Source organism: Cephus cinctus, unplaced genomic scaffold (genome assembly GCF_000341935.2).
Source record: "Cephus cinctus unplaced genomic scaffold, Ccin1 Ccin1_scaffold0864, whole genome shotgun sequence".
NCBI lineage: Eukaryota > Metazoa > Arthropoda > Insecta > Hymenoptera > Cephidae > Cephus > Cephus cinctus.
In genome coordinates this window covers 2,064-20,985 of record NW_014333448.1, presented here as the reverse complement: position 1 = coordinate 20,985, position 18,922 = coordinate 2,064, and the positions used below count along the sequence as shown (strand labels likewise).

The 18,922-nt window shown below is 40.1% G+C and overlaps 2 protein-coding genes across 6 annotated transcripts in view; one reads left to right on the top strand and one right to left on the bottom strand.

The window, feature by feature from the left end:
• The window catches only part of LOC107271022 (glutamate receptor ionotropic, NMDA 2B), a 95,984-nt gene extending 79,515 nt beyond the window's left edge, over window positions 1–16,469 (top strand). For 4 of the 5 annotated variants that reach the window (XM_025088267.1, XM_025088266.1, XM_015746583.2 and 1 more), the window contains exons 7-10: window positions 9,895–10,124; window positions 13,164–13,311; window positions 13,534–13,717; window positions 14,251–14,529. In XM_025088267.1, the coding sequence (XP_024944035.1) occupies window positions 9,895–10,124; window positions 13,164–13,311; window positions 13,534–13,717; window positions 14,251–14,507 (819 nt within the window). In that variant the 3' untranslated portion in view covers window positions 14,508–14,529. Of the gene's footprint in view, window positions 1–9,894; window positions 10,125–13,163; window positions 13,312–13,533; window positions 13,718–14,250; window positions 14,530–16,051 lie in introns of those variants that run through there. The other variant, XM_025088268.1, reaches the window with a different exon arrangement.
• Window positions 16,470–17,937: 1,468 nt separating this feature from the next.
• The window catches only part of LOC107271021, a gene marked incomplete in the record, with an annotated part of 1,277 nt that continues 292 nt past the window's right edge, over window positions 17,938–18,922 (bottom strand). The window contains 1 exon segment of the mRNA XM_015746579.1: window positions 17,938–18,922. Coding sequence (XP_015602065.1) covers window positions 17,938–18,922 — 985 coding nt within the window.

Genomic DNA, 18,922 nt, shown 5'->3' with positions numbered 1-18,922 from the left:
TGTCGGATATAGTAATACGAAAGGTGTATAACAAAAAGAGACAAGACGCAAAGACCTACAAAGTTGGAGATTTTGTGGCTATCAAACGAATGCAAGTTGGACCAGGATTAAAGGTACATACGCCTTATCTAGAGCCATACAAGATTGCCAAGGAATTGAGAAACCATAGATATCTGGTGGAAAAGGTAGGAGAACACGAAGGGCCGAATAAAACAAGCACCGCAGCAGATCACATGAAGCCATGGACACAAGCACTAGACTTCTTATCCAACGACGATTCAGATGCAGATGAATTTGACGATGACTACGAGGATATCGAGGACGATATCAAAGTTCAGGCCGGCCGATTGTCGGATATAGTAATAGAGTAGGACCCAGCAGCGGCAGTAGTGGGGGTGTCGAAGTCCAGAAGGGTCTAGAAGGACCAAGGAGTGGAGAGGAGAAAAGAGTGGGGACGTCGTAAAGACAGTAGAAGAAAAAAAAGGCGAGCGAGTAGTGAGTGCACGCGGAGAAAGAGAAAAACGAAAAGGAGATACGTCGTAGTATTCTTTGACGCTCAATGTTATTTGTTCCTTTAATAAAGAAAAGTTAAATTTTACATGAAAATAACTGCTTGTATTGTCCAATCCCTACAATTTCTTCACTGCCAATTATGAATTATCATGAAAAAGACGATGTTCCAAATTACCATAAAAATATACAAGGTTTTCAGTGTTAAGACTGTGACGTGCTGGACCACGAAAATGGCCCAGGGTCTCGCAAATACAGCTATCTCAAAACTACGGGGTGAGGGGGAACGCGAAAGAAAGGGGGACACGTGGTAGAATGAAAAGAATATAATTAACAATGAAAATACTAATACAAAGAAAAGAATAGAAACAAAAAGATGTTCAAACAGAAATTAGAATGTGCGCAACGTAATAACGCAAAAGACGCAACTCTAGACTAACACGCAATCAAAACAATACACGCGGGTGCTCGCTCGGGAACACGCGGTGTCAGAAGGGACCTTTAAACGGGCTAGTGGGCGAGGGGACTCAGGGAACGGGGGAGCAGGGTATTGGCAAGGGGGCAGGAGGGACAGGAGGGAGAAAACAACAAATGGGCGCCAGCTACTTGTTCGGCGTAGCACCGTCGAGTGACCTCAGAAGGTCCTCGAATATTTACACAAACTCGAAATGGCACGGCTAGCAGGGGAGGCAGGAGGGCAAAAGACGCAACTCTAGACTAACACGCAATCAAAACAATACACGCGGGTGCTCGCTCGGGAACACGCGGTGTCAGAAGGGACCTTTAAACGGGCTAGTGGGCGAGGGGACTCAGGGAACGGGGGAGCAGGGTATTGGCAAGGGGGCAGGAGGGACAGGAGGGAGAAAACAACAAATGGGCGCCAGCTACTTGTTCGGCGTAGCACCGTCGAGTGACCTCAGAAGGTCCTCGAATATTTACACAAACTCGAAATGGCACGGCTAGCAGGGGAGGAGGTGAGGGGGGTCTCAGGGAGGAGTGTTCCCGAACGCAAAATGGCTACTTTATAAATTACCTCGGTGGGAACGCGAAAATGAGCAGGGAAGGAAGAGGGCACGGGGGTTTTCCAACAAGGGCGCAAACTACTCTAGGACGCACGCAACATACCATGGGCCTCGAGTGTAAGGGCAGAAGGCCCGTCGCAATTACAACGCAAACTATCAAAATGCTAGGCCACGTGGGCCAGCTCGCGGACGTCCTGAAGGGAGTTCTACTATCTCTCAAACGCTAAAGCAAAAAGGGGGTAGGGAAGGAGGGAAGGGAAACGCAATCATACGCAAAACAGTACTCACTCAAAATTCCGCAACACTGATAATCCTGAATTATCACTCACTCACTCTACAGTTTTCGATAGTCGATATTCGCACTCTCGCAATTACACTTGTATCTCGCTAATGGCCTGGCACCTTTTCACTCTTCGTTATAACAATCTCGCTCGTAATTGCACGCACGCCTTACAATCGCCTGGCTCGAAGTGAAGAGATTTCCGTCATCCTGGCCCTCGTGGGCCTCCAGGGCCTCGTTCATTGGTTGGGGCTGCTCAGCTGAGAGGGCTACGTGCTTCGGCATTGGTTGACAGTTCCGGCATGGCAGGGCATTGGTCCGTTTCAAATTTGGTGGACTGTCAGGCCTTCCAGGGCCTCGTGTCGGCGGCACGGCGCTGGCTGTGCCGGCATTTGGGGCTGCTCAGCTGAGAGGGCTACGTGCTTCGGCATTGGTTGACAGTTCCGGCATGGCAGGGCATTGGTCCGTTTCAAATTGTTTGAACCGCCGGGCCTTCCAGGGCCTCGTGGCGGCAGCACGGCGCTGGCTTTGCCGGCGCGCGTGCTGGTTGCGCGCGCCGGTCAAGATGGCGGCCTCCAGGCCTGTCAAATCCTCCCGGGCACGTCCGCGGTCTCGGAGGGAGAGGGCTCCGCCGCTGTCACACGGGACTTTTTCCTGCCCGTGTGACGGGACTGCACCGGGGCTGCATATATTGGTGGTGATGGTGGTGGCGGGGCATCCATCCCACGGGCGACTCGGTCTCGTGTACCTCCTGCCCATGCCATCCCTGCCTTCCGCTGCCTCGGCGACGTAGCCGCTCTCGCGGTCCATCCAGGGATGCTGGGTCCTCGTGGCAGGACCACGGTGATGTCCTTTTTGCTGGTGCTGGTTGTGGGTCCTCGGAAATGGTCCTCGAGCCAGTGCCCTACGGGGAAGGGTGACAGGGAGGGAAGGGTGCAGGGAGGGGGGGGGTCTTAACTCTAAATACACTAAACCTAAAACACTAAATAAACGCAATTAACAATACTTAAAGATAAAACGCAGTACTCGAGCCCTATGGGACCCCGAGCCAGGAGGCGGAGGGGAGCCTGCAGTAATATTTTTGTTACAAGACATATGATTTACAATAATTATTTTACTGTTCGACATTGTTTTTATCATCTGTTAATCTTTTCTGTACAACATTCAATATACAATATTTTATTAAATTATTATATCTACGCACAGTGAGTTGTTAAATGTGTAAATCCCTTTTTCTTCTCACTTACGTTTCATTACGCTCGGATTACGTGCCGTTAGTAATAATTTCCGGATAACAGATCGACGTAATCATTAAAGTATACCTGAAATTTACGAATCCAGTAAGAAGCTTGTGAAAAAGCAGGCTATCGCGTTGGTCAACCACATACAGGTACATCAAAGTCACACGCGACAAGATACACGGCAATTGAATTATGAAATATGTAATTGACGTAAAGGAAATATTATATAATTAAAACAACATTTAAAAAATAGGTTTATAGGTGTATCTGTGCTGTCATGAGCAGGATTTGAACCTGCGATTATCGGGATGCTCTAAAGGCCCAATTGTAAATGCTGCTTCAGGTAGAAGTGATAATTCTCAATATTTGTATTGTAACCTTAAAATCACACAAGATGTTTCCCCAGGTTGTGTAAGTTAGGCAGGTTCGAATCAATGTCGATTATTAGAAAATTGCGAATTACTCCTCGACATACAACCAATTATATTTCGTAATAAGTCTTGAAGAATTTATAGTATACGGTTTTAAAATCGATAGATGATAATTCATTTATGTTATGAAGCAGGCAAGAACATGAGACATGGTACGTCATAGGGATGTATGGACATGTACATAAGATACCATGCCACTACATTCTCAATGAGATCTGCTACTATCAATATAATACATGAGGTAATAAGATTCTTCGCCTCGTGTAGCAGTGGAAAATTTACTCTGAATTTACAGTTCGCACTGGGCTAGCTTAACCAAAATATTTATGTAACAGTCGAACGGTATAGAAAAAAGCATGGCAGTATGCGCATAGATAAAGTTAGTGCAGAGGGACTGTACTAATAAAACGAGGTTATAAAATTGGGCCACGTTTTGAATATGTAAAAAGGTTTGGCATATATTCCCTTTAGTACTTTCCCATTCATATATTGAAAGTCGATACAGCTTTAAGCGGATGTTCCACTCTATCGTATGTTTTAAAATGTCTACTAGGAAAATTTATTCATTCGCTCTAAAACCATGAACTGCGTAAGACAATCTTTTTCTATACATCGTGCTGGGAAAACTTTGATATTGTCCTATTCTAGACTTCCTATTTTTTATCAAGAGATTCGGTTGTGGCAATAAATCTCCAAAGCTGAAACGGCCATATACATTCGAGAAAATCGTTCCTCTTGCAAGAAGTATCTAAGAAAATATTCGCTATAGAATAAACTTTCAGGCACGACCGCATGGAACATACAAAAGTGTTTTATGCATTCACATTTGCAAAAAGGTACATATGTATGCACGTATGTGCGTGTATACATACGTGCGTAAAAGTTTGTATACAAAATTCCTCGAAAATGCGAACATGTGAAGCTATAACAATAATATTATATGCCATGTATATACAAAAGTATTTACGATATACCAAATTTCTATGCGGGAAGTTCAAATTTAAAAGTTTTACAGTTTTCCATGAAATTTTTAACTCTTTTTTCATATTTTTCATTTATCTCTAAAATGTGGGTTTAATGGGAATGTACGTGAATCATTTATTACAAAAAGTGCCTAAATTGATTTGGCTGAAATTTTTACACAGTATGTCGTTTTCAGTGCCAAACATTGTTTGCAAAGTTCATGATGGACAATAATATTTGAAAATTGCTCGAAAAATCTTTGTGAATTCTCATAAAGTGTTCCACTTTCGAGAAAGTTTCCAAAGAGATTCAGAATTGAACAGGGTTGATAGATGTTTTTTAAGCGAATTAAAGTGGATTCGATTTTGTCACATTTTGTAATGCGTGGTTTTTGTGTAATATGAGCCGAAAATCTCACATGGTTGGAAATCCATCTTACCACTTTACCAGACCTAACGCCACCTTACGTATTTTAACTAAAAATCCGAATTTTTCAGAGACGCTCTGATTAGACTCGAGTTGTTAAAAAGATTTAAAGTACAGTACTATACTTCGTTATAAGCGAATATTATGGGAGTTAGAGGAATAGGAGTGTAAGAAATCCCTCGAGCATTCCTCCTTTACTGCGCGACGTGTTCATGAGCATCACTGCTCCTCGTTATAAACGAAATACGTGTTGTACGAAATTGTTTTGTACGCAATTGTTGTACGAAGTACGCAATTGTTTATTAATTTTTAATGAGAGGCCGACACCAAAGTTAGATGTGCCTGATGCACAGATTTTGAGTGGGGGAAGCTATAAATATCAGCCAAGCGGAATGAAGTAGTAATTCGATTAGAACGAATTCTCTTATAACGGTAGTACTGTATCTGTAACACTTCGTTTATACATTTATATCAACATATGCTATGTACAATTATTGCATTAATATATAAATTTGTGAGGTACACTTTAGTTGTGGATTGATCGTTTCATCTCCTGATTGATTATACAATTCTTAATTTTCTAGTAACCGCCGACTTGATCGTTTTAATTTTACTTAAGTTTATTTCGGTCAAATGCTATAATTGCGCAATAAACATTTGAAACAACTATACCAATTAATTATTTAAGCACCGATGCAAAGAATTTTAAATCTGCATCGATTGATCCTAGAAAATATTCCGTGACCGCGGCTGGTCTTCTTATCTATTGTTCTGCATCGGATTGAGAAATGCAGTAAGATTACATCATTGATGCGAGCGTAGTTAACAAGATTCAGGTTTTATGTGTGCGTTGCATATGTCTATTCAGTAACAGCAACACGGGCTTGCTCTTTGCCGCAGATAAGAAAATAACGATTTGTTAAACTAGTTCAGTTCAACGTCCAAAAACTTTACCCACTGATACTCTGTTAAAATCCATGACATGAGCAACAGAAGTAGGTTGGGTTTTTTTTTAAAGACAAGTACGGATGCCTTGAAATTAATCCTTTAACCAATTTATGCCGAATATTGCATTCGGAAAATAGTTCTTGAATCCATTACTTCTGCCAAGCTGAAAGGTGAGGGATTAAGATTCTTTTATAGTCAATCCATAAAGCCAGGTTTATATTGATACCTTGTGTGAGACCAGCTTTGTCTCTTATTCTATACTACACACTGCGCGAAATTGTTTCACCTCTTTAAATATATTAGGTTGATCCAAAAGTTCTCTTACACTTAAAGAATAATAGCTTTTTAATTTAAAAATATAAAACAATATTTTGTATTTTACAACATTTTTTATTTTATTTATTTTCTAATCTTTAATCTAATCTATATCCATCATTAGAATTCACAACAGCTTAGGCAAAAGGTAGATGCCACGCTTATAGAATTCATTAGGTTTCTCATGAAAGAGATTCTGAATGTTATTTTGAGATTATCTTCGTCATTGAACATTTTGCCCTCTAAGTGATGGGCCAACGACCGGAAAAAATATTAATCCGTAGGCTAAAGATCCAGCGAATATGACGGATGGGCAACCAGATTCCAACCCAGCTCCATGATCTTCTTTTGTGCGTCTTTAAAGAGACGTGTGGTCGAACGTTGTGTAGTAGGTGAACTTTACGTTGTTTGCCACAAAGCGTTCATGCGATGATATCAAGAGACTCGGTCGAGTCTCGCGCCAAGTAATTCATAAAAAATCGACCGCTCGGTTTTCAATGATTTTATGATGCTCAATAGTTTTTCGCCTAAACAAAAAGCATCAAAAATTACAGTAATAACTCCGCTAAAACGTGAGCTCTGGCGGAACCTATCCGAAAATGTGATAACTGAATGGATCCTGTTGATTTTTGGAGACGCGTAAAAAACCGTAGGAGCTGATCTTTGGAGTCGCGTAAAATTAGCAAACGCAACTGGATGCACGAACGGGAGCGGAGGGTTACAGAAATGCACGGCGGCCCAGACTGCTATGTTGAGGTAGAGAGGGCCGGAGTACGCGTCAGGCAAATAATGCGAATTACAGAGAGCAACGTATTGAGAACGTAACAAAACGAATCTGAACTATCAAATCGAGATCCCTTCACCAATTAATAAATTGGGAATCCTCACCGGAGCTGGTGCAGCAAATCCGTGAAGACCGAGAACCGTATTCAGAGGACACTCGACACTGCACTAGGGCACAGCACTACACCTCCGAAACACAGAAAATCTATAGAATTTCCTGAATATCGCGAGAGCAACGCGAGAACTACATGAGCGAGAACTTTCTAGTCCGTATCGAAACACAGCTAGAAAAACTATCAACAGATAGAGCGGGAGCGCGAGCCAGCTCGTGATACTTCGATCAGTGTTCCGAGCCAGACTGCTTTAACATTAGTCAAATTTGAGAACTAATCATTCTGATTGGTCGAGATCCTTATAGCCGATAACTCTTCCTTTACCTCGAACTGTCCCTTTAAACCAAATCGAAAGCGTTCCTTAGCGAATCGGTACGTAACTTTGGAGATCCTCCACGGCCGCTTCCCCAGGGCATCGGGCGACAGCACCACATCTTTAACTCGAGTCAGGGGGTTCCTTCCCTGCCCTTAACTGTATGAAAACTATAACTCCGCCTGCTGAACAGCTCTTTGCCCATCTCCAGCGGGGCGCCAGTATTTCACCCGGGCTTCTGCCGGTCCGTGGAGACGTCTCTGTCGGGTCTTCTCCTCTGCCGGGCAACTCGGTACGTCGAGACTATCTCCCCACGGCAGATTCGAGTACACAATAACGAAATCTTCCGAAGGCATTGGTATAACTATACGAATCAACCCGAGAGCGTAGCTTCTGAGCGGGGTGGCGACTCAGAGGGAGCCCTAAAGCGAGAACGTTATCTGAGTCGGTAGTCGGAGTCACCTTGTGACCGTGAATCGAAATATCACGTCACAAATGTTATCTGACATAATATTTCTCAAAGATTATGAAGGTACATAGTAAACTGTGGACTAGTGCTCATGAAGATGGATATGTTATTATTCCAAATTTTGTACGACAATTTGGGAAAAATAGTGAAATACAGGGCAAAATGAGTGCGTTAACTGCATATCCGCTATAATGCACAATTTAATGATATTTATTTTATGTAACTCATGCATGAAAAACACTACTTTTCGTGCCTCCCAAGTGTGGCGAAAGTGGCGCTTTATATCTATGGATACGATAAAAATGCTGCGCATGCGCAAATCGGCCCAATTTTACATTATCGCACTAGTGCTTTCTTCTTGCACTAGTGCGATAAAGTAAACTTTGTTCTCGCGCGCTGTCATGAAATGCATTCACTTTGGAAGCCTTCCTTGCTCTTCTTATGGCTGCCTCCTCCAACGAAGAGATGTTCCAGTCGCTTTGGAGGCACAAAAAGTAGCGTTTTTCATGCATTCGTTACAGAAAATATTATGCGATACTGGTACAATAAAGCGAACATTATACGCAGCTCGTGAAGTTTGTCACACTCGTCGCACTCATTAAACAAACAGCACTTGCCTTCGGCTCGTGCCGTTGTGTTACTCGTGTGCGGCTCGTGCGACCAACTTCACCGCCTGCCTATAAAGTTCGCTTTCTCGCACTTGTATCGCAAAGTACTATTATCTTTATCTTATTTTACTTAGCCGTGTTAACTATTTGAAATAACATAGCTGGATGACATTTTAGAATGCTGTGGTAGAAGAAATTATTAGTACATTTTGCAAGTGAATTTCTTTATATTTCCCATTGTTTTTTCGCTTTATAGAATTATGGATTGATTATGTAATCCCCTTAGCTAAAATGCATTTTGTATTGAATACTACATTTTTGTTACAAATTCAGATGGCACTTTATGCACTTTTAATCAAAATGGGGTTCTATATTATATTAAATTTAAATGGCTTTCAACACTTCTGACAAAGCAATATAGTTTTCTGATGACCGACATCATAATGAATTCACACTTCAAATCTGTGAAGACGTATAACTACAAAGAATTCACGTTCATTTCATGTCATTATAAATTTCATGTAACTAGAGTTTATTTAACATGTAACATAACGAAAAAAAATTTGTGATAACACAACAAAAACACCTTGGTGTAAAAATATTCGCCAAGTACAAGATTGATGTGAATTCCCCTAACAAAAAATATTGAAATCACATTACAATGCCAAGTACATAAAGTCACTACAAATCTGCTTATTATATGATCTAGCAATAGCTTATCACGTTAATTGTATTTTCAGAAGTTTCTATAACGTCTTCACTACTCTTTTGTGTTATTGGTGCTGTTTATATCTAATTATGATTTAATAGTCAATTAATAGTTACAGAAAGGTCGTTTTCATGACCTATGACGCCTCCGAAATATCACCATAAGTGTTGAGATTGTGGTATATCCTGTATATTCGATCATGTGATAAGATTACATCATGGTATATCAATCTATAACTGAACTGATAAAGATGAAAAAGCACATGCGCAGAAGGAAAAGCAAGAGACTAGACAGTGTCTTCCGGTGCTTCGTATAGTCAATAATACCGCGAAAAATCAGATGATTTAAATGGATTTCAAGGCAAACAACAAAATATTTTTTGAGGGTACTCTTCTGAAGTAATATTATATGCAGCCCACTTTCATGTTGTTAACAAATATAACATTGAAAATAATTAAAATTCCACTCAGCGAAAAGTTAATGAATTATAGAATCTAATGGTTTTCGTTAAATATTACAAATGAAAAGTATTTCAGCTACATATTATTTCAATAAATATTACCATTTTCAAATGGATATTTGAAATGATGGTGCGATAATAGAGCCCGAATATAAACGCGTACATTTGTTGATCAAACCATGAAATTGAAGGACTATCAACTTTAATGCATATTAACTGGTGTTATAATAATCTACGTCTATTCATTTATAGCGTCTCAACATTCTATATAATTAAAAAAAATGTACATTCTTTTATGCGCAGATTGGTGTATGGAAGTCCTGGGAGAAGGAAGGTCTGGATATTAAGGATATCGTCTGGCCAGGAAATTCTCATACTCCCCCTCAGGGTGTTCCAGAGAAGTTTCACCTGAAAATTACGTTCTTGGAGGAACCACCCTATATAAACCTAGCCCCACCAGATCCTGTTACAGGAAAGTGCTCCATGGATCGTGGTGTCCTTTGTCGAGTTGCCAAGGAATCAGACATGGTGGAGTAAGTAAAAGAGTATGAATTACTTATTTTAAATCTAAGGTATTATTGAGTTTAATACAAGTTTGTATTTGTAATTTTGATAATTGGGCTAATTCGTTGATAGTAACAACTGATACTGTTAGTATTATTTGTGATTGAGTATTGAAATATCTGCTATATGCTGATTAAGTTCATACTGTTACTGGCTGAATCTTTGAACTTTTTACTCATTGCCAAGTGAAACTATCGTAAGGATGAGTTCATGTTAGTGATGGATTATCGTAAGTTTACTTTCTCTGTGGTAGTTTTAACCCTTTTAAACATACATAGAGGGTGTCTCATAACTACTTTTCATCCGGAAAGTAGGCGGTAGCTGGAGGTCCCATAGTTCCTCTTTCGCAAAACACTTGTCGAAATTCGCAATACTTTTTAAATAGTAAGCATTTAAGATGCTGCGACGTACCTTTGCGGGCCTCCACGGCAACGCAAGGTAACACTCTGGCCGACAATTGTCCGTTCGACGCCTAGGAGCTAATCCTGTCTGAATGTATGGCGCCAGGTTCATCGGGAACCAATTCTTTGTAAAATAAAAAAAATTATCCTTCTTCTCGTATGCCGACCAATCCAGCTCGCGGAGGTGGCGGGGACCTTCGGGACAGGAACCAAATAAGTCACCCGAAAACGTTCTATAATATTTTCAATCAAATCAGATTTATTGCTCAATAAAACCACCCGATTTCGCGATTACAAAAGAAAAGAATTACTTTTAACTTACAACAATGATATCCCGTTTCTCACGTAGTCGGAAACAAATTATAATGACATTAGTTCAAATAATATATAATAGATTAAGGTCGTCGAACATCAAAATGAATAGGAATGAGTACAATCCGAAAATAAATTCCTACTTCGTGACTTATAGCGGTATATTATCAGGTCCTAACAAACAATACAATCAGTTAAAAAAGTTAAATGCAAAAGTAGTAGGACAAGAAAAAATAATAGAGATGAAAAAAATTTGGACGGATTGCACACATAATAAGGGTTCGAAATTACTATTATTATTAAGGGTTCGACATAAATTTGCGTTCGAAATTTTATCATTTTTTGACAAATTCCTGATACTGGCGGAACGCCTTAGCTTCATGCAGCAGCTTCACGCTGAACTCACGATTCGCAATTCTTTTGCCGTAGATTTTGGAGTCTTCGTCTTCCAAAATGTACGTCCAAGAACACGAAGACTCCAAAATCTACAGCGAGAAATACGATCTCTCTAAAATCTACAGCTGGGAACACGAAGACGCGAAAATACAAATCCAGAGGAAGACGAAGACTCCAAAATCTACATCCAGGATCACGGAAATCTACAGCAGGAATACTTCGACTTTTAACTTGTAATAAAAAACAGCATTGTCATATGTTTTAGTCACCTTGTACGGGTTTGCGTCTGACTGAACGCTTACCTCAAAACAATTGCGAATCGTGAGATTGGCGTGAAGCTGGTACATGAAGCTAAGGCGGTTCCACCAGTATCAGGAATTTGTCAAAAAATGATACAATTTCCAACGCAAATATCTCCCTTATTATGTGTGCAATCCATCCGCATTTTTTTCATTTCCATTATTTTTTCTTGCTCTACAACTTTTACATTTAACTTTTTTCAATATCATTTGAAATGACGAAGAAAATTTTTGTTATTTGCGATCGGAAGTTAAGCGAACAATAATAATATGTCCATTCGATGCGCAATCAAAAAATATTCAATGGTCGTGACATCAGATTTTTGAAATTGTGCACCATTTCACCGCAAATCTAAAACGTGCATCTTAGCTGATACACTCTATATATTTCACGCAAATATAAATATTCGTTTTTTAAAATTAAATTTCTCTTTCCAAAGGGATTACTGTAGGTGAAAATATTGGGATGGTAACAAATTCTTGTGACGCCTATTGCTTACATTATACAGGGTGTCTCATTTGAAATAGGACGGTTGAATATCTGTTTAGGAAAGAGCGAGACAGCAAAATGTGTCAGGCGAAAGTTGTAGGGTACAAAGGGGGAAAGTCAGTGCAAATAGAGTTTATGCTGCTACTATTTATGCTTCTATGTTTCAAGCATAAAGCCAATTTTTTTAAATGGCAACAACATTTTTGAACCCCTACAAGTTGTGCGTCTCATCAAGACGAATTCAGTCATACCCTATTTTATGATGTTTTTCATCGATTTTGTATGAAATATCACACGGAAATGGAACAAAATGTGAGAATCTCCATTCAGGCCATTCAAATTCTTCGGTCGGTTATTGAAATTTTTCGACGCCAGCTGGAGTTGTGCCTCGCTAAAAATGATGGCAACATCGAACATCTCCTGAAATAAGTGTGCCTTGCACCTACACAATCATATACGTGCTATATGTGAAATAGAACATGTAGGAAAGCTTCAATAAAGATAATCACATTTGGTCCATTTCCGTGTGATATTTCATAGAAAATCGATGAAAATAGGGTATGGCTGAATTCGTCTCGATGAGACGCACAACTTGTAGGGGTTCAAAAATGTTGTTGCCATTTAAAAAAATTGTCTTTATACTTGAAACATAGAAGCATAAATAGTAGCAGCATAAACTCTATTTGCACTGACTTTCCCCCTTTGTACCCTACAACTTTCGTCTGACACATTTTGCTGTCTTGCTCTTCCTTAAACAGATATTCAACCGTCCTGTTTCAAATGGGACACCCTGTATATTCTTTTTTTATTGAAGCTGGTCGAGAACATTCTACAGTGAACATTTTTTGAATGTTCTGGAAGTTTTGTTTTCGAAGGGTATAAAAGATAAATATATAAAATGAAATGAAATATAATAATTCGTCAAAGAAAATCTTTTAATATCGTAAGACTTTCTTACCAACTCAATATTTAGAAAACACGAGTGGATCTTTATGTGTCTTATCTTTAAACTCGATTCTTAATATTTCGCCTTTGTGTTTTTTGACGATGACTCTTGTTGTTTCCTTCTGTATGAATATATCTAATTGAATTATTGTCTTTTCTTCGCAGAGTGGATGTACCATCAGCTCACAGGAACGAGAGCTTCTATCAGTGTTGCAGTGGATTTTGTATAGATTTATTGGAGAAATTTGCTGAAGAATTAGGATTTACGTATGAATTGGTTCGCGTGGAAGATGGTAAATGGGGTACACTCGAGGTGAGGTAATTTAATATAAGGAAATGATGTTATCATGTAGATAATGTCGTTAGACATGTCACTACAATTTTCTAATAATTCTATGCCACTATTTGTGAATTTTATAGATTTCTTCTTCTAATATTTCTATGCGTTTTATCGTATATTGCATAAGATACATTAGGATTTAAAAAAATACTGTATTACTAAAACATTTATTTAATATTTTATTACATTTTTCAGAATGGCAAATGGAACGGTCTTATAGCTGACTTAGTGAATCGCAAGACTGACATGGTAATGACTTCCTTAATGATTAATTCCGAAAGGGAAGCTGTTGTTGATTTTACGGTACCGTACATGGAGACTGGTATTGCTATTGTAGTAGCGAAGAGGACTGGTATCATCTCTCCAACTGCCTTTTTGGGTAAGTTACAAAAGAATCTCTGAATGGAATAAAAAGTTTGTAAAAGGAAAGATGATTAACAAATGTATAAATTAAATGTAAAATGGAGCTGTAGCATATAATTTTTAATCTCTAAGTTTTTTCGGAGTGGTTTATATTGGCTTCTGCTGGTTCATCTCTTCTCTGGTCGGAATTACAAAAATCCCTATCAATTTCAATGGTGAGATAAAATAGAATCTATTTAGACCAAACTATGGAGTTTATAGGCTTTTCCAAATCCATATAAGTTCTTTATAGGCTACTGTAAAACCGTTTGTAAAATAACAAATTTTTACTTGAAAACTCACAATTTTGACTATTTTAAGAATCAAAGCTTGAAAATACAATGCAATGAAATAGTTTCGCTTATACCGTCTATGTACTACATACGTATAGATATAGAGAAGCTCGCAGACTTTTTATTCATGATCGACTTGTCACTTTTTCTATTTATGACTGTCATACCGCCCTGGACTCTCAGTAATGTCCTCGTGGCATGTTGAAAATTATTTCAGAACCCTTCGATACGGCTTCGTGGATGCTTGTTGGGGCTCTGGCTATTCAAGCTGCGACTTTCACCATCTTCCTCTTCGAGTGGCTATCGCCTTCTGGTTTCGACATGAAGGTAAACCCTTCAGGCGCTCTGCGAAAACTGGTACCATTCATTTTGCTTTTTCGTATATATTTTTCTCGTTTTAAATCCTTCAATCTCCCGATACCATACTCAATATATCAATGTAGTGTAGTATATGGCTGCATTTTTGGTATGTAGCCAAGGCACAAATGATACATTATTATTGTCATTATCGCGACTTTTTAACAATATGGATATTGATTGAATTTCGTAATTATATTTTCATCATCATATTGTGTATGCATGATGAATAACGGAAAATAATACCTGTATGTATTGTGACGTATTTTTACGCGATCGACCTCACCGAAAAATGGAAAACCGACCGGTGCACAACTTGACGCGATTCCTACGCGTTACAGGCAACCCAGGGGCTAACAAATTTTTACAGTCGAAATACCTAAAGTATTGTTGGGCGCCAGGTTCCAAAATAGGAACCACGTATCAGTTTCTATAATTTGTCTTCGCGTGCCCACGTTGGCTAACTCAGCTACGCAGATTCGGAACAATAGGTCCCATGGGTCCGACGATCACGCGATACACAGAATAATCCGGACACGTCGTCCTCCAAAAAAGGTTCGGTTTATTAAGAAAAATCGGAGACGCGAAGCGCGACGATTTTGTACAAGACCGAAGAGATTATTTACAAAAAAAAAAGAAATAGAATTCAAATAAATCAAAAAAACGAAGCAGAAGAACAATCAAAAAGTATTACTTGGTACTTCCCGTACCGTACGAATTCAATTCAAAATCGTGACGCGGCTAATCCGCGTTTACCACAATACGATACCCGACCGTCAAGGACCTGCACGCGTTTTACGCGTTACAAAATCAAAAGTACAATTTCCTTGAGGGCGGAACGACACGAAACAATTCGGAGAACGTACTAAATTCTAATCCAAAAATAAGATCAAACAAAAATTCTAAACAGTGAACCCTGCCGGTCGACGAACCTTCGTGCCTTGGTCTGATTCGAGGTGAGGGATCATCCCTCCGCGTGTCCGTTACACGCGCAGTCATAAATTACGAACAACAAAAAACAAAACTCCGGTACCAAGATTTGCACGAAGTTACGTCGCTCACAAAAACGTCAAATATCCTCGCTTACCGTGGTGTTCCCTGGTCGCGTAATCCAAGAAACCAATCGTCGGCCCAATTGCACTCAGTGCACCCGCGTACTCACAAACACCTTGGTCTGATTCGAGGTGAGGGATCATCCCTCCGCGTGTCCGTTACACGCGCAGTCATAAATTACGAACAACAAAAAACAAAACTCCGGTACCAAGATTTGCACGAAGTTACGTCGCTCACAAAAACGTCAAATATCCTCGCTTACCGTGGTGTTCCCTGGTCGCGTAATCCAAGAAACCAATCGTCGGCCCAATTGCACTCAGTGCACCCGCGTACTCACAAATTCAACAAAACGTCTACCGTCTGCGTGTCCAAGCAGGAATCTCTCGTTACACACGTGTAGCATCACATTATATTCCACATTCACGATGTTTTTGTATGTTTTGCACGGTTTGCCAATCACCTAAATGTTTAGCACTTAATATGCACTTTTCTTTATGATTCGTAACACACAATGAGTAAAAAAAATGAACGAAATATGGCATCGTAACCAATATGATAATGATCTTGTAGAATACGTATCAATGCTAACAGAAGTTTCCCTGATAAAGACAAAGCCCCGGCCGGTGTCAGACTAGGCATCTTAAATAATGCAAACCCAGCTAGTAATCAGCGTGCCACGCCAGTATGTCAAACTACTAAACTACGTCACGATGCACTCTCTCTCTACTATGGAAGACTATCGGGGTCCGAACTGGGCGTTTACCAGTATCCCAAGATGTAAACCTAAATTCAGTTCAGTTAGTTTCATGTTACTGTGACAGTTTCTTAATAGAACCTCATCATTATCCAAGATGGAATTACTGATTGTGTTTATTTTCTGTGAATTTAATGAACCGTAAAAGACTTCGATCTCGTTAAACGTGTGTGCCAAACTGGTAAATGCCACCGCTTGGGCATAATGAATGAGCTTGTGCTTAGAAAACGGTCGACCCAGTGGTAAGTCGACAATCAGGCATACATGTTTTAATATAATTTAATTAAACATTTGTTATAATTATTAAAATCAACATTTTTTCTGTCTTAATAAATACATTTACAAATTTCTATTTCTAACATTTAGCCTGTCACATGTCGATTAAGGTTCATATGTAATATAAGAAATGCAATTTCAGGGGAATCCTGTAAATTTCTGGTTTTTATATTGTGAGCTGAGACTTGGTGCATTTTACAAGAGGATTAGGAAAGAGGCAGTAGAGAGGCTACATCATGAGGCTCGAAACGCATCGTCGCAATTGCGTACGAGTAATCGATTGATTTGTATCTAAGAGTTGTTAATATTTCTCTTCGGAGATGATTCTTTTAAGTTTTTCCGTGTATGAAGCGGTCCTGTAAGGGAACCGAAAAATTAGAAGGAATCTATAGGGCCCACGAGAATCAGCTACTGCACTGACGGAGGGTGGCAAGAACAAGAAGTACCGACCGCACCGTGAGCCTCATCTACGCAGAAAAATGCTGTGAGCATCTTGAAGATCATGAGGGTGTCAGAGGATTGCATTGGTGGCACAGAACGGCGCAACATGTAACTTGTGGTGGATGGAAATCCTACCTTGCGAAAAGACACTGCAATTAATTTAATTTTTGTTTTTAAATTATTTTCAGTTTGTTTATAATGTGTCCAACGGAACGTCACCTTTTCCAATCGGGGACAGAAAACCTTCCTGTCTTCCTTGCTTCTTTTCGGCCAATATGCAATCGATACAGTTATGCACGATTTTTTCCACTTTCGGACGTAGATTTTGAATGTGATAGTCTCGTTTCACTATCGCCTCGGTTTTTGACACAGCAAAATGTCCTCTCTCGTGAGCTTTTCTGATGATTTGTGAACACATCGCTTTCGGGACGACCAGCCTAATATCGCCGTCAACCTCTTTGAACAACAGCCCACCACGAATTATGTATCCGTGTATCTGTCCCTTCTCCACCAGCTGCATTACTGTCTTCATGTCGACATCGTCGTGCTGCGTTTTCTTGAGCCTCGTCGTTAATCCGTCGTCGCCCTCGTCTATGAGCAAACAAGTAGGCAGAGGGTTTCTGCTCAGCGCATCTACGTGGGACATATTCTTCCCTGGACGGTGTTCAATATCGTAATGGAACTCTTCTAGCAAGAGTGCCCATCTCACTCGTCGTTAATCCGTCGTCGCCCTCGTCTATGAGCAAATAAATAGGCAGAGGGTTTCTGCTCAGCGCATCTACGTGGGACATATTCTTCCCTGGACGGTGTTCTATATCGTAATGGAACTCTTCTAGCAAGAGTGCCTATCTCGCTACGCGTATACACAAATCTTTCTTTGACATGGTTTGAGTGAATGCACGACAATCAGTAACGATTTTAAAATTTATGCTCAGTAGATATACTCGGAATCGCTTTAGCGCCTTAATTATCGCGAGAACCTCAAGTTCATAACTCGGATATTTTTCCTCTGCGGGTGTGGTTTTACCACTCGCATAAAAGATAGGATGCATTGCACCGTCTTCGCCCGCTCGTTGGGTTCGGCTTGTAATTCTCTATCATCTGTTTCACCGTTTGGTAACAACGATCGTTGGGTATATTAGTAACGTCTACGGCGTTAATGACTGAATCAGAAATTACGCTGATCTGACAAATTTCTGCGAAACCGTCGTCTCGATAATCCGGCTTAATAATTGTTGGCTTACCGCGCTTCAGTTCTACGTCGACTGTGTCAAGAAAATCGCTGCCGATTAACAATTTATATCGCGACAATTGATCCGCTACAACATGTATCGGGATTACGTAATTATTACCATCAACCGTCAGACTCGCATAAAATCCTCCATTCGTCCTATTCTCTTCCATGCCTATTCCCCGAAAAGGTGTTACCTCGAGCTCAATTCGCGGAGAACCTAACTTAATATACTCGTCTTCACGCATTATCGTAATATCGCTGCCGTTATCTATAATCGCCTGAATTGCGACATCGTTAATCAATACCTCTTTAGGATGTTTATGTCCCTGTGGCTGAGTGATCGCGCAACTGCTTTTCGTTGTTTCCTTTTTCGGACATTTAGCGGCTATATGCCCGTACTCATTACACCCAAAACATTTAACACCTTTCTCTTTTAACGGACAATTTAAACTTACGTGATCCCTCAGTCCACAATTGAAACAACGTTTCAACGTAACTCGGTCTTTCTTCTCGCGTACATCTTTGTCATCACCCGGCGCGCACTTATTACCTAAAACGTCCTTACTCCCTTTACCAGGATTACTCTTCACGCCACCGCCTTTATCTTCGCTCTTCGAACTCGTTGTCGTCGTTGGATATACTCTGCCTTGTAATGATATCTCGTCGAATGCCTGCAGAATCTGGTCCCTCGTCGTGAATCCATGTATTCGTGCCAAATCACGCAGATTCGGGTCTGGAATACCGTCGATTATATAGTCCAGAATTTCACCGTCT